The 15,614-nt window shown below is 40.8% G+C and overlaps 1 protein-coding gene across 1 annotated transcript; it reads right to left on the bottom strand.

The window, feature by feature from the left end:
• Window positions 1–5,670: 5,670 nt before the first annotated feature.
• LOC122665726 (cytochrome P450 71AU50-like) lies at window positions 5,671–9,401 on the bottom strand. The gene is made up of 2 exons (XM_043861876.1): window positions 8,687–9,401; window positions 5,671–6,519 (listed from the first exon to the last, which is right to left on the bottom strand). Exons 1-2 carry the CDS (start codon window positions 9,353–9,355, stop codon window positions 5,671–5,673), a joined length of 1,518 nt encoding a protein of 505 aa, XP_043717811.1. The 5' UTR covers window positions 9,356–9,401.
• Between the last annotated feature and the right edge of the window lie 6,213 nt (window positions 9,402–15,614).

Raw genomic sequence — 15,614 nt, 5'->3', positions numbered from 1 at the left:
AATCTAATAATAGTCCGACGTTTATTTGTGGCACTGCTATGCAAATTTTTTGGTGATTGGGAGGTTAGGTATGTGGTTTTGCTTGTAAGGGATGTCAGTAAACCTCTGGTCTAGTGTGTTTTTTTTCACTGAGTTAATAAACTGTCCAGAATGGATGAGGTTTGGTGTACCACTCTCAAGCCATGGATGCAACGATGCCTGGATGTTGGAGGGGAAGGATTGGTGTACCACTGTGGGTATAATGACAGAATAGCATGAGGTTCCCTTCCTCCTATTTATCTTCCCCAATTCCATTGGTTTTCATTGAGATTGAGGCAGTACAAAGTTCAGTTATGAATTACAAACCTGTTGTGTGATGTTTGGCGGGTGAGGAAATTGTGTTAAAGGTGGAAATGAGTTTACTTGCTGTTGTTTTTCCTTGATTGTATTGCTTCAATAGGGAGAAATACCCTTTTGTCTCCACTGATTGAATACTACTTGATGGGTCTTTAGCTCAAATTGGTAGAGCACTTGGAACATGAGCATGTTCCAAGAGGATGGTGGTTCGAGTCCACCATGGCCCTCTTTATTCAACTGTTCATAGCATAGTCAGTTATGCCACTAATCCACACAAGAACCCAATTTTAATGGCTTCTTTGAAATTTGACATATTTTTATACTTACTTTGGTTATGTTAACGAGATATTTTAATTTTATGCTAAGGTTGATAAGAGAAAAGGATTTTACAAGTCTTTTTTTGGCATAATTGACAAAGAAATGACATTATTGTAATTAATATCAAATAGGGAAGAACAGGTTTTACCAAACATCATTTTCGTTCTGAACGGCGTTCTTGAGACCGTTACCAAACAGTCATTTTTGGTCTCAGAATGCTGTTCTAAACAAAGAACGCCAAAGAATGTTTCTAGTCAAGAATGGGCTTTCTTTGTTCAGACATTTACCAAACGTAGCCTTAGTGTTCTATTGCCCTGTTCTTTTTAAGGGGACAAGACTCCTACATGGGAGATTCCCATTGAGCCTATCCCAAAGGGGGCATGGGTGTTTTTGGTCATTCCGCCATTGAAGGCTCTCGGAGTGATGGTATCTTGCCGCTATGCTTACTAGTGATTCTACAGGCATTAGCCGGTCTGTGACGCTGCAAGGTGGGGACCCCAGTGCTTTCCTTAGTCATGAAACATCAGATTCGAGATAGGTTGTGGGTCTGCAGCCTTCTCATTCTTGTCTTGCCTTAGTCTACCTAACATTTCTGGATTGTCGGTCCTTCTATGTCAAGTGGTGCATGTAAATTATTTTGCATTGCTTGAGCAGCCCAACTTAGCCCTGGTCGAATTTAAAAGCCACGTCACTCCTTCAGAGGTGCATATGCAAGTGTGGTCCACCTCTCCAATTCTTGTGGGGATGGACCTGATTCTGATTTTCAATTGGGCAACCTAGTTAGGACAGGACTCTTCATGGGCTGAACCATCCATGCCTTAATGGTGGCATCAATTTAGTTGTGGAGCTAGGCTCAGCTGCAAGTTTTATTGACCAAGGTATTGCGGTAGAGGAACCTGGGTGTTCCGATCCTCCCTCCCCTATGCATGATTCTTGCTATCACAGGCTCATCGAGGAGTCATGTAGTGATGATAACCTCCAGTTTTAATCTCCTCTCATCTCACCTCTTCTAGTGCTCACTAGTTTGGGCAATTTCCTTCCTTCTAGCCTTGTGGTCTCTCCTTAGGGCCCAACCTCCTATCCTTCTCCTCTTCGCAGGCAGAGAAAGATTTCTAAAGCATCAAGGTATAAGGGTCCGCTGGGAAATTCTTCTAACAGTGAAGCAACGGCATGTTGTGGCAGTAGAAATACTTGGCAGACCAGCCGACATAGATTTCCCTTAGTTACTCCAAGTGAGAGTTTCCTAGATCCTTCTTAGAAATACTTGGCAGACTAGCCGGCATTGATCTCTCCATGGGCTTAATATGTAAACCGCTAGTAAACGTTTAATTATAGTGGTGGTTAATTTTTCTCGTTGCTAAAAGTCTATCTTTAGAGGCATTTGGTTTTTTACCGCTACGGAACATGGTACACCCATGTAATTAACGATAGCATCTGATTTTCTTACCACCTCTGAAGATCCCATTTTATTAGGAAAAACAACTGCTGCTAAAAATATCTAGGGTAAATTACACGTCATCCCCTGGTTTTCAAGCGAAACTCAGATCACCTCCTGGTTTTTGAAAAAACTCAAATCACCCCATCTACAATAACGGTGTTAGTCTGCTGTTAGTTATTGGTGTGAAATGACTATTTTACCCTTGTACTAAAACATTAGAATTAAATTTACAATACTACCCTTCCTTCATCTTCAACATTAGTCAAGGGTAGTTTCGGGATTTAAATTTATTTAATTGGCTGACATCATCACTTAACAACATAAAATTAACGATAGGGACTAATTTATTATATTGGGATCTAAACTAGGGGGTGACATGTACTTGCCCAAATATCTAATAAGCTAGCATTTCCATTGAGCTTTTTTTTTTGTTGGTAGTCGAGAAACTCCTTTTAAGATTGAAAATAAACCAAAGATGATACGTACTTGGGGATATATGGATTAAGATAATGAATTGGAGAAAAATTTTAAAGGAAACTGACGAAGCCTAACCTCTTCTCAAAATAGATATCCAAAGAGATAACTATGAAATTCCAAAAGCCCCTAAGGTTTTGTCAAGTCCACACGCACCCCTGGAAATTCCACGTACCACCCTTTTCAACCTAAAGCTATTTATATCCACGAGGTTAATTTCAGGCGTTAAATGCTAACGGATCTGAAATTGAAGAATTTAATGTACAATTATAACCTTGTTAGGGCATAATTATCAAAATGCCCTCATCTTCCTCAAAATCCTTGTGGCTTAAACCAGCGAAGGCGATGGCAGCTAGACTTGTAGAGATAATCGTATCTCCACTTGTGCACTCAATGCTTGAGGAATTGGCTTCCCCTGAGCTAAGTAATTTTGGTTCTTCATGGCGTGTTGAAGTACAGTTGAGCGATCTTTCCAACTCTCTTAAATGGATCTCTTCAATGCTCTGTCTTGTAGAGGAGAGCCAAATAAAGAAACATCTGTTGAAAATTTACCTAGGAGATCTGAGGGAGGTGTCTTTCTATGCCGACATCATGTTCGACGATTTTATCTACGAAGCTCATCGACTGAGGCTCGGAGATGAAAGAAATCAAAACAGAGCAATGAGACAGGTGCGTTACTATTTGGATTTCTCTTTGTATGAAAACCAAATGCTTCGTCGACATGAGATCCATACTGTAATTGATAAAATCAAAGACAGACTAGTTCAGATTGGGAACAAGATTGAAGCCCATTACCAGAATCTATTTGTAATTGAAGGGAAACAGGTTGAAATAGAAAGCTCCACTGTGTGCAAACAAACCGCGTCAACACGGAAAAAAACAGACGCATTTGCAGATTAAATACCAAAGCATATATTTCCAGAATGACTAACAGCATAAAAAAATTTCAACCCTCAAGACGTCTGGGAAGGGAATAAGTAAGAAGAATAAAAAAAAACCCTAAAACTATAAAAGAAGATCATGTTAGGATTTTCCCGAAATGCGACGAGTGTGGGCTTAATTAATTATCGGGTCGATCATTGATGGGGATCAAGAACTATAAGGGCTAACGTGAAATGCTACTATTTTATTGAGATGGACCGGACCAACCTGACCCATTGTGGAAGTGGGTTAGGGTGTAGGGAGTATTATAAATACTACTGATGAGGGGTCCCTGCAGTCACTATTTCTCTTTTCTCCACAAGAAAGGGAGCTATGGAAGAGTTTAGGAGACGGCAGAAGATCCCCATCGCGGATTGCATTCATTCTCTGACAGATCGATGCTGCTTATGGAGGCGTTCTTATCTGTTCTTTATCAACATACGTGGGTGTCAGGTACACTTTGCTTTCCCTGTTTATTTTGATTCACTCGTGTTCTAGAGAACTGTATGGGGACGGATTTGGGTTTAACAAAACCCTTGTGTGATCTAACAGATCCAACTGGTAATTTTTTATGAATTTCTACGAAATAGCTTCCTCCTCCCAAGTCTCAATTAAAGCCCAGACCACAGTCGTCTTCTGAAGCCGAAATTATCTCCGAGTCTCCAATTTCTTTTCTCTTCTTCCATCACTTGAGTTCTTCGTAAGAAGAAAAAGAACGTTCTTTGAAGTTTAAACGCTACCTTGCCATTTGAGGAGAACCGGTTTCACCGTTCTCACCATAACTTGAAATCATTATATCATTATTGGGTTTAGTGCTGTCCTTGACCTTTGCTTCACTTAAGGGATTATTTCGGAACTTTGATCTCATATATTCTACCTCTTCTTCAAACATGGGTTGTGTCCATGAGAAGTGCTGTGGCCGCAATCCATCATCATCCGATTGGTGATATCCGAGATTTTCGTGACTCAGGTCCATGCAGTAGCAACGGCGTCCATGTCCTCGGGAATTATTGACACACACTCACAGAGAGAACATTGGAGCTTGCTCCTGTGCCTTCCCACAATTTCCAATTAGAGTATTCGGCCCTCACGCAACGAGACCACTGCCAAGAGAGCCCGCTTGATAATCTTACGAGAAATAGTTTCTAGTGTTTTACCGTTCTGAGAAACGAAAAAACACTTAAAAATCGTTTGATAACAAAATATTTTTTGTGACTGTTTTTGGAAACATAAATCAAAATTTATGTTCCCTGAAAGACTTTTGACAGAACATGTCGTTTTTTGGCTGAAAATTGGAAAAGTGTGCCCAATAAAAACTCCTATATTCGTTCACTATGCTCTTTTGTAAAATTGGAAAAGTGTGTCAAACATATCCTTTTGTTAATTTAAAGAAAGAAAAAAAGTGTTTTGCTTGTTTCCAAGAACAAGTTTACCAAGCGGGTCAAAAACGATTTCTCAGCATAGAAAATGAAAAAAACTGTTTTGTTGTTTCTCAGCACATAACCAGAACAGAAACACCCATAAGGTTATCAAGCGGGCACCATTTCTGCATCAAAACCCAAGTCCAAGGTAACCCAAATATCTATTTCTTTGGTGTCTACGATGGGCACGGCCACTTTCGCATTTTGGGGAAACAATTTGAGGAAAATGAGATTTGGGGAAGATAAGGGCATTTTGATAATTATGCTCTAGCAAGGGTATAACTGTACATTATATTCTGCAATTTCATATCCGTTATCATTTAAAACCTGAAATTAACGGCATGCACTTAAATGGCTTTAGGTTGAAAAGTAGGGGTGGTACGTGAAATTTTTAAAGGGTGCGTGTAGACTTGTCAGAACCTTAGGGGGCATGAGAAATATTGAGTGCATTTTAGGAGGTACGTGTATTTTACCTAAAAAAAAAATCTTCTTACTTTCCATTTGTTGTCTTTGTCTTTAAATAGGAAGTACAATAGGAGTTACATAATCACCTACATAACCAACTCACAGTATTCTAAACTCACATTCATACAAATTACCTAAAAATTACAATAACTAATCATTTCTCCTAATAACTTACCCCACTTCCAATAACTAATCCTCCCATATGTAACTACCCACAAATAACTTACCCTACTACCATAACTATCCACAACATAATATTTAACCACCCACTCCCATCTACACATAACATAACTCTCCCTACAAATTGTTGTAGTGAAGACAATAACTCGGAACAGCAAGTAGATGGTTGGCTCTTGGGACAGTTATGCCAAACTTCTCAGTCATGTCCAAGTCCTCAGGTAACATGCTATTGGGAAACCTCCAATCAAAAACATGTACCAATTGTCCAAGTACTAGTTTCACAGTTGTTAGGCCTAGATACATACCAGGACATCCTCTACGACCTGATCCAAATGGGATAAGTTGGAAGTCATGTCCACAGATGTCAATATTACTTCCTATAAATCTTTCAGGCAAAAAATTTTCAGCATCATCACAAGTCGACCATACATTTGGGTCCCTATGAATTGCCCAAGCATTTATAATCACACGAGAATTCTTGGGTATATGGTATCCATTGATTGTTATGTCTTCCAAGGATTCATGGGCCAATAGAAACGGAGCAACAGGGTGAAGCCTCATGGCTTCCTTCACCACCATATCCAAATAGTCAAACTTAACTAAGTCATCTTCCTCCACTAGCTGATCTATGCCAACTTTACTCCTCAACTCTTCCTGGAGCTTTTCCATCACCTTAGGATGCCTAAAGAGTTCTGAGAGGGCCCATCCAATTGTGACAGATGATGTGTCTATTCCAGCCACAATCATGTCTAAAATGATTGCTTTTATATTAGTCCGATCGATCATGTAGCTCTGTTCTTCTTCTCCAATATGCATATGTTTTGATTCCATCATCAGAAGCAGCATCACATCAATGAAGTCCTTGTTGTCTTCACTGTCTTTAGGATTGTTTATGTGATCATCAATGATCTTCTCCAAAAACTCATCCAAGACTTTGCTAACTTTCTTCATGCGTCGACCCAATCCCTAATTAATATATACAATGATTAACAATACTGTGTTAGGTTGCCTTTTTTTTTTTCCTTCAAATTCCATGGCAATATTGAGATGGGAACCTAAAACACAATGAAGTAAACACACCAATGCTATTAGATTACTTCAAGACAGTTAAATGGAAAAATTATCCTCTCAGGTTCTCTGCTCAGTACAGTTCCCTAGTGCCTCTAATAAGAGGGGAGTGGACCCCACCCAGGCAATGTGTTTGGGTAGGGGGTAAGGTGGTCATTTCTGCCCCCTACGAGAGGAACCAAACGAATTGTACTGGGCAGGGAACCTAAGGGGATAAAGATCCCAGTTAAATGGCTTTCTTGTAGCTTCATAAAAAGTTTTTAGTGAAAAAGAACTCTATCTGGGAGCATGGCCTATGCCAACGCTCCCATGTGTCCTCTCTTCTCCCCATGTGAAAAGACATCTCCACTCCTTGTTTTGGGAAGGAAATAGAGAGAGAGAGAGAGAGAGAGAGAGAGAGAGAGAGAGAGAGAGAGAGAGAGAGAGAGAGAGAGAGAGAGAGAGAGAAATGGAGCACTGGCGTAGGCCATGCTCTCGAACTGAGAACCATTTCCCAAAGTTTAAAACTAAGTTTTAGGCAAGAGATTGCTGCCTGGTCACGTAGCCCCTGTAGCAGCATGGGAGCCAATTAGAGTGAACGTAGGGGCATCAACATCGATGAGATTTTTATGTCAACGGGTGGTAATTTTTGCTCACTCCTATGCCTAGTGCAGATCCACACAACTAGGCAACATTCTTTTTCCCTTAAGATTTTAACAACCTCCCGTCCTTGTTACGAGTTGGAATTTTACCAAAGGGATAGGTGGAAGACAGTGTCTATAATAGAATCCATCCTACATCCATCAACATGATTTTGTTTTTGGTGTGATTAAAATATATTCAACAAACCCCAGAAATCTTCCCCTCCCCTCCCCCAACCCTAAAATGGAAGAAAATAAATTTAAAAAATGGGTTAAAGAACACTAATAGGTCATGTTCAAGGGGTGGACACTGTGCCTAGATACAGCTAGGCATGAAATGACCACCCAACTCCCATCATGGCACCTAGAATTTCTGCCTTGGAATGGGGGCTGGGTGGTCATTCCACACCTAGCTGTGTCTAGGTGCAGTGTCCACACCTTGGACACAGCCGGTTAGTGTTCTTTATCCCAAAAAAAATATACATATGAAGAGAACTCCACGACAAACAACATCGACCTATCCTTACAGCCGAATCAAGGTAGGAGGGAAATCCGAAGAGGATACAAGGACATAGCAATCCCAAAATAGTTATACACTAGGGCCTACACGAGAGAACCTAGTCAACTGAGAGGACATGACAAAGGACCACACCCATACTAACCCCAAACCACTTTTTTGTTTTTGGTAATAACCCCAAACCACTCTACTTTAACAACAGAAAAGACATTTCAAAATAATCAGCAACTAACAAAGGAAGAAATTTATCCGTCCGTTGGAGGAGAGGTGTCCATGTCAGGTTTACTAATCAACCCACTAAAAGGATCTTCACTTCACATATACTAGAATACAACCAATAGAATAATAAAGGAGATGGTACTGTATTTCATACCTGTTCCTCCCGTTTGTAGAAGATCCTAGCTTTCACAACAAGATCTCCAAAGATCTACACCTTGTAGTTAGCAGCCACACGCTCTAATATGCCCTAAGCCTTCTACCGTCTCATCCCAAGTATTTTTCCCTCTATAACTTTTGTGAGTCGAGTTACAAGAATACGATGGACAACGACAGGGATCTAGAGTTGCTATAAAAAAACCCCAGACTTAATCTATCCCCACAATGGACGATCTGGATTAAATCCCCTTTAAGTGATTAATATGGGCCCAATAAGTCATAATAATTGAGCCCAAAACCCAACAATCCACCTAGACACAGAAGGGGGCAAAATGACCACCCCGCCCCATGAAAGGTAAAAATCTCATCCCCCATGATGCCAACATATGCACTCTCATTGGCTCCCACGCACGTAAGAGCCATGCTCCCACACAGAGAACACCGACCCTAAATAAAATCACAGATCGACCCTACAAGCCTAGGAAAATTTTCATTACTTTAATATGAAAAATGAGCTCTTATGTGTATTGTAGTGTTAATTAAAGAGACTTACCTGAAGGTCAAGTGCACCGATATAGGGAATGAAATCGGCCAGGTTGAAAGCCCCAAGAAGCTTGAAGAATTCCTCAACAACTGACTTTAGGCGAAAATTATCGACCTTGCTACCGATCAGCATCCGGAAGGTCATATCTTCAATCAGGGATCCCACCTTGGCACTCACATCAACCACTGCACCAGCTTCGGCAGCCTCCCTAAGAGATCCAACAAGGAGGCGCACCTCTTCCCTTCTCATCTGCTTGAATGAATCAACTTTTGCTGCACTTAGCAGCTCTATGGTGCACAGCTTTCGCATGTTGCGCCAATATGTACCGTATTTTGAGAAAGCCATGCCTTTGTTCCCATAAGACATATACTGGGCACCCATAGTGTAAGGTCGACTAGCAAAGTTGATGTCATGGGTCTTGAGGAACAATTCTGCTACCTGAGCCAATGATACCACCACAGTTGGCACAAGGCCTAGCCTGATATACATAATGGATCCATATTTCTGGGCCATTCGATGGATGGTACGGTGAGGGAGATCACCCAACATGAGAAGATTGCCCAGCACCGGAAACCCCCAAGGTCCCGGCGGTAGTCGGCGATCATGCCAGAAATGGTTCAATAAAGACCAGAGCCCTCCAAGCACTACTAAGAGAACTGCAATGGTCCAAGAAGACATTAGGGGATAATGTGAAGGAAGCTCTCAATTATTGTTGGACAGAATCTTTCTTTAGGTTCTCTTCTCTTTGGAAGTATTAGTGAAGAATAGAAATATGTATATGGGATATATTTATATGGATGGATATGGACTCCCGTGAATTGCAAGGTGGTAAAATATAATTTAGTGGCCACCCATGTTTCCAACAAGTACACGGGACTTCACGTGTCCAACATGTACTTCAGTACAATTTTGTCATGGTTCGCACGATATAGAAAATAAGTATGCATTATGACATTCAGTGTCGGTCCTTGAATACTTTTGCTAACTTTAAAGGATACAGGCTGTGATGTACGGACGGTGCTGAAGATAATTGTTTCTTTGGATTGGGCACACCTCTCTAGCGAGCACCCCGCCCAGTGAGTGCCCAGTGAGACATCCAATCTTTAGGAGGGGTGTTCGCAAGAGAGGAGCCGTCGGCAAAAATTGAGTTCGGTTCCGCTGTTGCATGTACCAATAGGTGAACGTACATCTCAGAGCTAATCATATTTTAATTTTGTTTCAATAAAAACCCCTCCTCCCCTTGTAAATGGCAAAAATAGGATAGGTGGTTGGCTCTCACATGTACATTCACCTGTTGGTATGCGCAGAGGAACCGAACTTGCAAAAATTATATCGTTGAATCTTTTCTTACGTTCTCTACTCTTTGGAAGTAGTATTGAAAAAATGAAAGAGAAAGAAATGGGTATACTAGCGGTATATCTTAAGCTAGCACCCTATTCGTCTATCTCTCTCTTCCACCTTTGAAATGACTCTCTAATCCCTCGAAGTGAGCAAGAGAGATAGACAAATAGGGTGCTAGCTTAGGGTATACAGCTAGCATACCCAGCCTCCTTTTATCATAGAAAAAATAAATATTTATGGATATTGCTCAGACTATGGCAAATCCGCTAGAGTCCAAAAGTCATAGTATTTGTTTACCAAATAATAGTATCTGTATTTCAAATGATTTATCATTTATCTTCTTTCTTTTCTTTTAAAGTGAAAAAAAAAATAGAGAAATGTTCTCTGCAGTAGGGGCATAGGATGCGTCTAGAAACATGGGGGGGGGGGGCAAATGACCGCCCCACACCCTGAAAGGCTGCAATAACCACCGCATCATACCCCATGTGTCTGTGCGCAGCCTATGCCCTCATGAGCTCCCAAACAGAGAACATCCCCCCAATAATTATATATATGGATATGGACTCTCGTGAATTGCCAGGTACATGGTACAATATAATTTTGTCAAATATAATTTTGTACCTGAATTACATGAATATAATTGGGAGTCTGGGCGCAGCCTGCGCCCTCGTGCGCTCCCGAACTTGGAACATCGCCCCAAAAATTATATAATTGAGTGTACAATAAAATAAAGTTACACCTTAGTTCACCTATTTGGTGACAACAAGATGCACCCAATAATTGCATTAAAAAAAATGCGCCCAATAAAATATATGATCGTATATATGTTATCTGAAGTGTTAAAGAGACTAATTACCTGAAGATCAAGTATTCCGATATAGGGAATGAAATCAGCCAAGTTAAAAGCCCCAATAAGCTTGTGATATTCCTCAACAACTAATTTTAGGTGGCAGGTCATATCGTTAAGCTTGTTACCAATCAGCATCCGGAAGGTCATATCCTCAATCATCAATCCCACTTTGGCACTAATATTAACCACAACACCAGTTTTGGCAGAGGACAACCTCCGCCCTTCTTATCTACTTGAATGAATCAACCTTTGCTGCACTTAATTAGCAGCTCTACGGTCTTGAGGAACAACTCCGCTGCTTGAGCTGATGACACCACCACAGTTTGCACAAGGCGTAGCCTGATGTACATAATGGGTCCATACTTCTGGGCCATTTGATGAAGGTTACGGAGAACGAGATCACCCAACATGAGAAGATTACCGAGAATTAGAAGCCCCCGGGGACCCGGCGGTAGTCAAGGATCACCACTTTTTTATGCATGCCAGAGATGGATGGATAAAGACCAGACACCTCCAAGCACTGCTAAGAGAACTGCAATGATCCAAGAAGACATTAGGGGAGGAAATGAAGGAAGCTGTCAGCTATTGTCGGGCATTATAATCTCTTCTTAGTTTCTCCTCTTTGGAAACACAGTAACTGAAAAATAGAAAAATATGTATATGGAAGGTATGGGCTCTCGTGAATTACGAGGTGGGATAATATAATTTTGTCATTGGACTCTCGGAAAGGATGTGGGTATTCAGATCGTCTACGGCGCCCTGCCCAGAGCGGTGCACAAACAGGGTGTCCTGCAATGACCGCCTTACCCCTGCTTGGGCAAGGTGCTCGGACAGGGCAACCTGTATGTGCGCCGCTCAGGCCACTCTGCCCGTGGCGCCGTAGAAGATCAGGGTCCCGGATGTGGTGAATATGATTGAGTAATAATTGACTGTCCGGCCACGAAGCTGTCTAGTCCCTCTTAATTGGGTATGGGCGATGTGTGGGCGATGTGTGGCGCTTGGGGGCACCGTGGCGGGGAGAGAGAAAGATAGAGAGTAGAGCGGTGGATGTAGCGATTAAGGGAGTAGGGGAGAGAGAGAGAGAGAGAGTGCTGCAGCGGTTGAGAAAGAGAAATGCAGGGGCGTCCGCATTGAATGTCTGGGATCTTTTTTCTACATCCAACGATCATTAAAGTGCTGTTGTGAATGGGTGCGGGAGATTCTAGTTTTTAAGCAGTCAGTTCAAATAACTTTTTCAATAATTTTTTGCCATATATATAATTTTTAGATAGGATGAAGCGCTACGTCCAAACTTATTGAATAATATTTTCATCCTTGATTCATTGATCTCCATAAGTGGAATTTAAATACATCACAATAATGTGATCTTAGAGAATCACATGAAATAGGAAAATGGAGATTGAAGAGCTGCACCTATATCACATGTGATACGGTTGTATTACAAGAGAAAAAAATATTGTGTTTCCAAATATGGGTAGCTAGGGCCGTACTACTGGGGGAAATTTTTCTAAGATAGGCAGTTCTATCGGGTAATAGAGCAGCATGGCAGAAGCTATGAATCGGGAGAATCGAAAACGCTCAATTACGTCACGGAGTTGATCAATCGAATCGAATAAAAACAAATCAATTGCAGGACAGATTTAAGTTCTCTTTAATTCCCCAATGGTGCAGTATCGTACAGTTCGAGGTGGAGAGGTCAACACCTAGCAAGTGCGATATCCAACGATCTGAGCTTTTTGTGCCTGCCAGGTATCGACCTCTCCACCTCGAACTGCACCACACTACACTTTTAGAGAATTGAAGAGAATTTTCTTTTCTCTGGGGATACTCTCTTGAGGTCCAAAGACTAAAAGTTTTATTTTTGGATAAATTATACATCACCCCCTGATTTTCAATTGAAACTCAGATCACCCCATGATTTTTGAAAAAAATCAAATCACCCCCTGATTTAGACCCCAATATGACAAATTAATTCCTAACATTAGTTTTATGCTGTTAAATGATGATGTCAGCTAGTTAAATAAATATAAATTCCTAAACTACCCTTAACCAGTGTTGATTTACTATTTTACCCTTATAACTAAAAAACCCCAAATTCATCCACTTCCTCACACCTGCAACTCAATCTCAAGCAAAGTTCACCGGAGAGACTTAAGAGGTTTATTTTCTCCACCTGAACTCTCATGGACTCTGATATATGGGATCTGCTCTAAGTTGTAGCATCTTTCTTTGATTTTTGTTCCTTTTTCCTTCTCTTCCCTTCTTCAATCTTCTCCACATATTTTAATTTTTCAGAAGAGAGAGGAGAAATTGAAGCATCAGAGACAGAGGAAAGGGAGAGTAGAGATGGAGAAGTATGTAGACATACTGGATATAGGGGTGAGGATCGTTGCTCGCTTCCACTCTCACTGTCCTCAGACGGCAAAAATGTACTGCCACCCTCCTTCCAACCCTAACGACAACCACAACCTCCTCCCTCAGAGCGGTGGCGCCACCGGCAGTGATGCGGCCTCCAACATCTCTGCTCTGTTGAGTAGTTGCGGTGCGAAGGCTGTGGGCATCAACAATATGAATATGGACTTGATTCTTTATTCCATTGTATGACGCAATACCATACAAGCAAAGAGAGAGAGAGAGATCATTGTTTGAGAGGGGTTTAATCAAACTGATTTTTTTCCCTTCTTCCATATCAAACTCCGTCTCTCACTCCTCTCAGTCAACGCCAGAGGCATGAAGCTCTTCACCCAATCCTGGATCCCTCTCCCAACCAACGACATCTTGGGTATAGTCGCCGTCGTCCACGGTTATACCGGTGAGACAAGCTGGTTCGTACAGCTCAACTCCATCCTCCTGAAAGAAGAAGGGAAAAAACGAGATAAAAAAAGAGATTTGGCTGTACAAGTTTTTCCCTTCAAGCTGATTCATTGAATCTTCACCTTTCCCCACGAAGTGCGGTGACGGCGGTGATGGCGGTGCTGCGAGTGGAGTTTCAGGAAAGGGGTGTAGGCTGAAGATGAAGGAAGGATAGTATCGTAAATTTAATTTTAGTGTTTTAGTACAAGGGTAAAATAATCCTTTCACACCAATAACTAACAGCAGGCTAACACCGTTACTATAGAAGAGGTGATTTGAGTTTTTTCAAAAACCAAAAGGTGATCTGAGTTTCGATTGAAAATCAGGGGGTGACGTGTAATTTATCCTTCATTTTTTATTCAACTTCACCCTCTCAATGAGCTTTTTTTTGGGCTAAAGATTAGCGGAGAAACTTTATTAAAAAACATAAGAACGAAAAATAAAGTACAAAGTCATATGGCTTAATGAGCATAGCTCTTACATATTTAAAAGAAAATAAAACCTTAATGTCTCAAGCCTACTTGAGGCTAGGTGGCAATAAAAATCGTCTAAGGGGAAGGGCTGCTGTGATCTCTTTCCAAAAGTAGTGTTGTCCATTTTCGATCGTCGCTACTTGAGGCTGTTTTAGAAGGCTTTGGAAGCATGGTTTTGGAATCAGATAACAAAGATGTGAAGTTGTTTCAGAAGGCTTTGGAAGCGTGATTTTGGAATCGGATAACAAAGATGTGATTTCCTATCTGTAAAATGGAATCACATCATCTCCACTGAGCTTGAGAAGCATATTGGAGGACATTATTCATGTTTCCTCTTTTTTTGATTCATCTAATTTTTATTTTATTCCAAGAGAGATTAACAACTTGACTGACTCTCTGACAAGGAGGGTTATATCGGTGACTTGTTCAATGGTTTGGCCCAATTCCGATCCAAGTTTATGATTTTTTGACTTGGCTCAGATGACTCTTCCAAGTCAAAACTTAGTTTTCCAACTATCCTCTTCAGCTTTTTCACCCCCATTTAGGGACTTGGGGTCTACTTGTCTTCTACAAAAAATCAGCATTACTTGGCCTATCACGTGGAAGATCTAATGGTGCTATCTACAAATTCCGATAGTGAAGATGCCATCCAGGAAAATTGCTCCCTAATGTTTATTAGATTTCTCTTGCAGTAGCTGACTTTGAGATTGGCGAAGATGGGCCAAAAAAAAAAACGAAAATGGTTAAAATCACTACAGTTCTCAAATGATATGGGTTGCCTTCTTAATACCATGGAGCACAATTAGTAAACCCAGATTTGGGATTAATTCAGAACACAAAACATTCGGAGTTTATTTGATTTACGTTTGAAAAAGAAAAAATCAAAATTTTGGGTTGAAAATTTGTTATAAAAAAAGAACATGGCAAAAATTTTAAAAAAGGATTAATTTAGATGTTAAATGTCTACCTATCAAAATTTTTGGACAAAAAAACTACCCTCTTCAGAACATTTGAAGTTTTGTAATGATTCTGAATTTTTTCTAGCCAACATTTTCATGAAGAATTTTCTTTGTGGTTCAAATTTTAAGATACTTCCTAAGCAATGAAATGGTCAGTAGAATACGTACTAAATAATTCTAGAGGCCATCTAGCTTGTGTGCCCTACATCAACCAAGTGCAAATGTTAGAGCTATTTATCCCCTCTACTTCTGTCCAGCTCATGTTCACGTACAACAAGAACAGCTCCCAATTGTTCAGATGGAATCCACTCTGTGGCACCCACATGTAGTGGATTCCATCTGAACAGCTAGGAGTCGTTCTCGTATGTGACCGAGAGCCCAACTCCCTCTACTTCCCAATATCCTTTTGCCATAGCTTGTTGCAATCCTTGCAAGATCCCTCTGACCTTTGGTCCCAACAT

This window comes from Telopea speciosissima, chromosome 6, assembly GCF_018873765.1.
Source record: "Telopea speciosissima isolate NSW1024214 ecotype Mountain lineage chromosome 6, Tspe_v1, whole genome shotgun sequence".
Classification (NCBI taxonomy): domain Eukaryota; kingdom Viridiplantae; phylum Streptophyta; class Magnoliopsida; order Proteales; family Proteaceae; genus Telopea; species Telopea speciosissima.
This window is presented reverse-complemented; position numbering and strand designations above follow the sequence as displayed.

Coding starts and splice junctions, on each gene's coding strand:
- LOC122665726 (XM_043861876.1), bottom strand. CDS start 9,355: ATGTCTTCTTGGACCATTGCAGTTCTCTTAGTAGTGCTTGGAGGGCTC. Junction 6,520..8,686: donor TCGGTGCACTTGACCTTCAG/GTAAGTCTCTTT, acceptor TATATTAATTAG/GGATTGGGTCGACGCATGAA.